This window comes from Gasterosteus aculeatus, chromosome 2, assembly GCF_964276395.1.
Source record: "Gasterosteus aculeatus chromosome 2, fGasAcu3.hap1.1, whole genome shotgun sequence".
In the NCBI taxonomy this organism is placed as follows: Eukaryota; Metazoa; Chordata; class Actinopteri; order Perciformes; family Gasterosteidae; genus Gasterosteus; species Gasterosteus aculeatus.
The window spans coordinates 11575610-11582265 of NC_135689.1; the positions used below are offsets into that span (position 1 = coordinate 11575610).

At 42.2% G+C, this 6656-nt stretch overlaps 1 protein-coding gene across 3 annotated transcripts; it reads right to left on the reverse strand.

Annotated features, from left to right (window-relative positions):
• Positions 1-15: 15 nt before the first annotated feature.
• On the reverse strand, positions 16-5535 carry lhfpl5b (LHFPL tetraspan subfamily member 5b). Of its 3 annotated transcripts, none has more exons than XM_040192595.2 (6): positions 4774-5535; positions 3594-3819; positions 2782-2914; positions 2311-2703; positions 599-838; positions 16-224 (listed from the first exon to the last, which is right to left on the reverse strand). In XM_040192595.2, exons 1-6 carry the CDS (start codon positions 4965-4967, stop codon positions 214-216), a joined length of 1197 nt encoding a protein of 398 aa, XP_040048529.2. In that variant the 5' UTR covers positions 4968-5535; the 3' UTR covers positions 16-213. The 3 variants fall into 3 exon arrangements, with proteins under 3 accessions (XP_040048529.2, XP_040048532.1, XP_040048531.2); XM_040192597.2 differs by lacking the exon at positions 16-224 and adding an exon at positions 1208-1278 and having other exon boundaries at positions 704-838; XM_040192598.2 differs by lacking the exons at positions 3594-3819; positions 4774-5535 and having other exon boundaries at positions 2311-2842.
• Positions 5536-6656: the final 1121 nt, after the last annotated feature.

Consider the following 6656-nt stretch of genomic DNA (forward strand, 5'->3'; position numbering starts at 1 on the left):
GCGACTGTGTCAAGCTTGTTTCTGTGGGTTTATTGAGTGTTTGACATGAAGTACAAAATTAAAACTCCGCTGTTATTGCTTGGGGCTGTGAAGAGAACATTTCAATTAACCAAAGGTCACAACTAGTCAGGTGAGCAGTTTGACCTGAACTACATCGTGACACTTCAGGATGGTTCTTCATCGCATCTTCATCGCTCCTGAGGTCCATGTTCATCAGGGGTTTTCTGTAAAAGAGGGAAAATGCTCTCTGGATATCTTTAATGGATTTAAGAGGTGGACTTGTTCCCTTCTTTGTGGTTCCACCTCAAATTACCATAACAGTTTGCTAATATTTCCAAAGTTGTTGTGTGTGTACTAATATGTATGATGATAATGGTGTAATTTCATTGTAATATGTTTTAAATGTGAAGAATTAGGTTGTAATTTGTTAGAAAATCTTGACATCCTTTCCCAATGTTTTACGGTTTTCAATGTATTCAAACACTTTTAATTAAACCGATCGGGCAGATTAAAATGGAGATCACTTTAAATGCATTCATAGTTCTATCTGTATAAACTTCACTGGTAAAGATACACCACCTTCATCCATTTTCCTCACCTGCTCCGCCCTCCACCTGGAACTCATCCGGCAGCAGTTTGTCCTGACGGTTGCCGAGGGTGAAGGAGAGAAACGCCAGGAGCACGGCGTCCAGGATGCTGATGAGGGCCAGGATGTAGGCCCAGCGCACCGTGCAGTTCCCCAGGCTGTACTTATCCGTCTTCTGGCCGCACATCCTCTTCACCTCCGGAGCGTCCCAGCCGTCCGGGTAGATCATGCAGCCCATCACCATCAGCGCCGCTGCGGGGGAAGACAAACACTTAAAAAGTGGAGCCTTGGAATAAATACCCTTGTGTGCTGTTACTGTACCGAATAATTATAAGGGAGGTGCTGGATGACGCAGGATGCAACCCTCATAAAGGGCCTACGATTGTAATTTATTAACGGTGCAGCTGCAAAGGATGCTCAGAGGGGCTGTTTGCATGATGCACTGCTCTGAAGGTTCTTAAATGTTAAATGCTCTTCACCAGATAAACCGTATTCTGGGTTGCTGCCACCCAATTACAGATTGAAATTGGAATTTTGTAGATATGTTCCATTGAAATATTGTTAAATACTGTGGTACTTTGCCTTGAAGATACTTGCAGTAGTTATTTCTACTTTAATTACCTATTCAGTCTGAGAGTTGTTCGTAATGTAAATTTTCCCTCATTAGTTCTCCGGCGGCTTCATTTCAGTACCTGTTAGACGTCCAAAGAGTAAACATGAGTCATTAGTTTACAGAAGGTTAGATAACTGTTTTTTTAATGCACAAATTCAATTTCCTTTTTTTTTGTCTCACATGAACCATCCAAGTACTTGATTATGATTCTTTAAGGACATTGTCTGATTATGTCTGTGATACTTTACATTGCCCGTGTTTGTTTCAGGTGGGAGTTTTGGTCGGTTAACAAGACAGCGACACCTGATCGTGTTACATGTAATCAATCCACCATCAGAGGTGTCAGAGTCTGGGCTGGAACTGGATCCCTTATTGGCTTCCTTGGTAAAGAACAACACATCCAGTACAAACACACACCCCGCATGAAACCAGAGAGGTGAGAAGATGAGTTTATCGCACTCAGTTTAAAGGGGACTATTCTGAAGACTCATCCAACTGCTTTGTTTCAGAGTTTTGACATTCAGGTTTGAACTTTGGTAAAGATTTACCAAGAGTTTCTGCTGAATCTGTACGTTTGTATTAAAATGTAAAAAAAAGTATCTTTTTGGATTATTCAAAGTAGAATCTAAATTAACTATAACGTTTGAAAAAGTAGAGTAAGCTCAAAATTTGCTGAGTTTCTCCATGCACCGTCTTTGACCTTTTTAAGACTTAAGACTCTGAACATGAGAAGCAATAGACTCATTTGTTTGTAAAACCATCTAAATTCCAGCATATTTGCTGGAGGATAATGACATAATAGCTGTACTCATGGTATTTTTTTAACATAATGCCTCAATAAAGTTAAAACATTATATTCAAAAGGTCCTTATTATATTGTATTTATACCTAAATGCACTTTTAAGCATTACAACTGTAAAAGTCATCACTATTCAGACTACTGGAGTCGAAGCTCCAGCTACTTCTCCTGTTGTTGGGAACTTTAAATCAATAACGATGAGTCATATTTCACACAGCGATCATGCATTTATTATCTGATGACAAACACGACGCTCAATCTAAACTGACCAGCGCTCAAAAGTGCAACGCGAAAGGCCGCCGTCTCCCTCACCCGATGCCAGCTGCATCCACGCACAGATCTTGTACACGTTGCCGGCGTTGCAGAAGAAAAACAAGCTGAAGCAGACCATCGTGCCCACGATCAGCAGCATGGAGGTGCCCACGAAGAACATGGCTGTCCGGAAGGCCGGCGAGGGGATTGAGGCGAAGTCCAGGATGCTGCCCTTGCAGATGAGCTCCGAGGTGAGCGCGTTGCCGATGCAGTAGTGGAAGAGGCCGAAGTAGCCGGCCTGCGGGGTGTCCACGCTGTCCCCGATCCAGTAGGGCTGGATGAAGACCACGACGGTGATGATGACGAAGCAGATGGTGAACACGGCCCACATGACGCCGATGGCTCGGGAGTTTCTCACGTAGTTGGTGTGGTAGATTTTCGCAGCCTCCTGGGCTGGAAGCAGATCCATGAGAGCGAGTACACTTATAAAAATGAGTCAACCCACGTGTCCCCAGGAGCCTCTAAACTCACCAGGACACGCAGAACGCGCATCGGCCGCAGCAGCTGGCTGCTTTGCGTTCAAAGACTTGGGCTCAGGATTCAGCACCGCGGACAGCGGCCTCACCTGTCCAATTAACCACGCGGCTCTGACGTCAGAGATATCCTAAAGCAATAAGGTGAGCCGCATTAATTGTTATTACAATTAAATGTCATGTAAAATAAAATGTAACTTATTGCAAAGCCAAACCTGCAGTCTTTCCTTAAAAAAACCTTACCAGACCTCCAACAGAACCACTGACATACATAATGTTTAGGGGATATTTTTGTACCCTCAATGCAGCTTTAGAGCATTGTTTAGTTAACTCACAATTATTCCATGTTTTTATATGTCCTAATGTTATATTTAGTAGATTCTGACAGTTGACCGAGGTTTATGGCTGTTGTAGAGTAAACACTGTTAAAAAAGGTTTGCAGATTCAAGCTTATACATCTATATCTCACACAGATGTTTGACTGTTGTTGCAGACAGCTTTGGGAGTTTAGCAACAATGTTATCTGCAGAGGCTTGGAAAAGGCACGGATGTAAAATCCAACCCCGTGGGCTGCTTTAAATCACACAGCACACGTGTGTTTGCCAAAAAGCAGCTCGTTTGTGATTATTTATACCAAAACAGACATCTTAGTCAGACATCTTTTTCTTTCATTTTAATTTGCCTGTTGGGTTGCTGACTGTCAAGGACCGTAAACACGGTCAAAACAGTAAATCTGATTGTTGCAACCCAGCTTTCTATTTTTTCTTTCTTTTTCTATGTTTTTTAAATTGCTGATGTGCTTTGACGTACATAAGGTGTCCTTCCATTTTTTCTTTTTCTTTTGTTGTGCCACATCCACTTAGCGATGACAAACGTGGCTCGGGGCTGACGGAGGTCACCCGGACAGAGAACGCCGACATCTGTACCCTTCACCCTCCAGCCAGTGTTCATAGCGAGGAGCATGAAGACCCTCTGCAATGTATTCAGCGAGGAATGTCTGTCCCACTGTGCAACAGACTCCCCGACGGCTTCCTTCCTGCAGCTCAGGAGAAACAACGGAGAGAGAGAGAGAGAGAAAGAGAGAGAGAGAGAGAGAGAGATGCAGGGAAGACGTCTCAGCATGGATAAAAAGACAAAACCAACAACAACAAAAACCCAGTCCGCGGAGGAGAGAGGGTTCCTTTCATGAGAGGGAGCTGAATGCCTTTGAGTTCTGCTCTAATGAGACACAATCCTCGATAGATGTGACAATATTTCAAGCCTGCTGTTTCTTTGGAGATGCGTTGAGAAGGAGATGTGGTGGTGGATGTGGATAAGGACCCAGATATTCTTTGCACAGGATTTTAGATTAACCGTCTTATTTGGGGTGGTTTTCTTGCAGGCCTCGTGTAAAGTCAGAAATAATGAAAGCCTGTAGTGATATGAGGGAATTAGTGAAATCCAAAGATTACTTTGTTGCAGCATTCAGAGCTCATGGTTATGAATTAAAAAACAAAACCATGTTCTGTTTTTGACCAAGAGCAATGTTGCTGTTTTAAAGCTCTCAAATGAAGATAGCATCTGATATTTAATTGCCTTTTTCGGCATCATAGACATAGTCTGACATTGGGAAAATAAAGGTGTTTAACTGTATTACCATTTACTCCCTTTTTGCTCCTCTGTCTGTTACAATATTTGTATTTTCACTTTAGGATGAGTTAAGTTTCAGTCTTGTTGTGTCTTGTGTTTTCATTTCATAACACTTTATAACTATAATTAAGAGGAAAATATTGTATATTTATTTGACAGCTTTAGTTTGTAACTTTTAAATGATGATTTTACAAAGACAACATATGCTTTTATATTTATTATTTTACATTTAAGCTTAATGCAACAAGATTTGTGTCAATATTAAAGATTTATTGTCATGTGTGCAGTTAGGTTTTTCTTCTACAATGAAATTCTTATAGGGCGGCACAGTGGTGTGGTTCATAATGTGGTTCGCACTTACAGCAAGAAGGTCCTGGGTTCGTCTCCGCCCAGTGGCCTTTCTGTGTAGAGTCTGCATGTTCTCCCCGTGTCTGCGTGGGTTATAAATATATGAAATATATATACATATGCATTAGGCAAAAAGCTAGAGCACCATGCATTGTTGCAATTATTGTGAGTTGGTGACATGAAGTCCCAGCAGCCATAGTCAGTCATAGTTCAGTTTGTGTATGTCTGTGTGTGCATGTGTGTAGTTGGGGGTCTTGTGAGGCCTCCTCGTAGAAACTGCTTGTTAGTCTCTTTGTTCTGGATTCCAGACTGTAGCGTCTGCTTGATGCCGGCGGGGGGTCTGTCCTTGATGATGTTGTGGGCTCTCCTGGCTGAGGTAAATGTCCTGCAGAGAGGCGAAGGCCTTCAATAGTGGTTATTAAAAATTTAAAGTTAGAATGTTTTATTGTTCAAGTTAGAAGGGGTATTTCATGTGAAATGATTAATGAAGCCCACACAATATCTTTGTTTTGTGTGGAGAGGGAACGAGAAATAATGACATGATGTTATAATCAGACGTTTTCAATTGTTGCATTGTGGACAACCTCAGGACCCTCGCTAAACACAGTCTCCATCCGTGCTTAAAAGACTTCAATTCTAATGGGATTTCAAGAGGAAACTGATAGCTGAGCTCTTCTGTCTTCTTGCAGACTGCCACGGGAGTCGGGGTTGTTTATCCAGTTGTTAAATAATTACTGCTCCTCACTGCAGCTTACAAACAATCTGCCAGTCTGGTTCCCTGTGAATCCCAAGAAAGATAAAAGTGAATAACGGTACAGGTTCATGTTTGATACGGCAACACAAAATAAGAGTAAGGATTCTGGAAAATGGGAGTTTTCAATATCTGGATGAATTCCATCCCACCACCACGGACGTGAAGGGAAGGAGAGATGCAGTCCGGGGTAAATCAGCGTATTCCCGCATTGCGCAACACTTTGTGGAAGCAAGTCAAGGCAATCAATTGGGCTTTACAGCACACATGACGTATATGAAGTTGAGATGGTCCATTCTAAACACCCTTGTAAGGTGCAGTAAATCCATGTTGCCCATATACGTTATGTGTTTGCCATGCGTTACCTGGTCAGGTGATCGGTTTCCTCCTGGATCGAGGTGTTAGGAGGCGCGGCCTGTAGGAACGTGAGGGAGACAGTTGTTTGGGGAGGGAAGAAATGTTTTTGGAGGTGGAAGGAGGAGAAGGGTAGGAGCTAGACTGCCTTAGCTGGGAAATCATTTTGCTCCTTCTTATGGTTGTAGGTAGCTATAACCCATCTGAAATGAAGAAGGAAAGTGGATTTGAGCCCCATAACTATTGGGCGGATCAATGGAAATCAAGCCAAGGCCGGACAATTCATTCTCAATATTACATCTGGTGAGTAAGCTTCTTTTGGGATTCTCTGCAATCATTACATTTAGTGGCCATTTTGGTTGATCTTATTGAGGGGGACTTTTTTTTGCTCGGCTAAACATTGTTCACATTCAAGTGGACACTTCAGTTATTTCCTTGTGAGCTTATTGCAAAGAGAAACCTCAGTACATTTACTTGTTATTTGCTTTCAGAGAGTTTTGAAGACACTCAAATTATTTAAATAGCAGACACGAGTATCACAGTTCTCAAAGTATTCTTGTTACTGGGCTCAAAAGGCTCACAGGGCGTTCATGAACTCATCAGTGCGATACGCTTGATTCAGTATAGTTTTCAGTGTAAATCCCACTGTGATGTCCAAGTCTATTCCATCTGAGCCAAATGAGCCCTTTTTGATTTATTACTGGCCACTCTGGAGCCTTTTAAACTCTGCTGAGCGGAGTCCCTTTAAACCTCTAAATACACACTGGCAGTGTGTATGCTTTTCAAAGGCA

Coding starts and splice junctions, on each gene's coding strand:
- lhfpl5b (XM_040192595.2), bottom strand. CDS start 4,967: ATGACTGACTATGGCTGCTGGGACTTCATGTCACCAACTCACAATAAT. Junction 2,915..3,593: donor AAAATGGAAGGACACCTTAT/GTACGTCAAAGC, acceptor TTATTGCTTTAG/GATATCTCTGACGTCAGAGC. Junction 2,704..2,781: donor TGCGCGTTCTGCGTGTCCTG/GTGAGTTTAGAG, acceptor ATCTGCTTCCAG/CCCAGGAGGCTGCGAAAATC.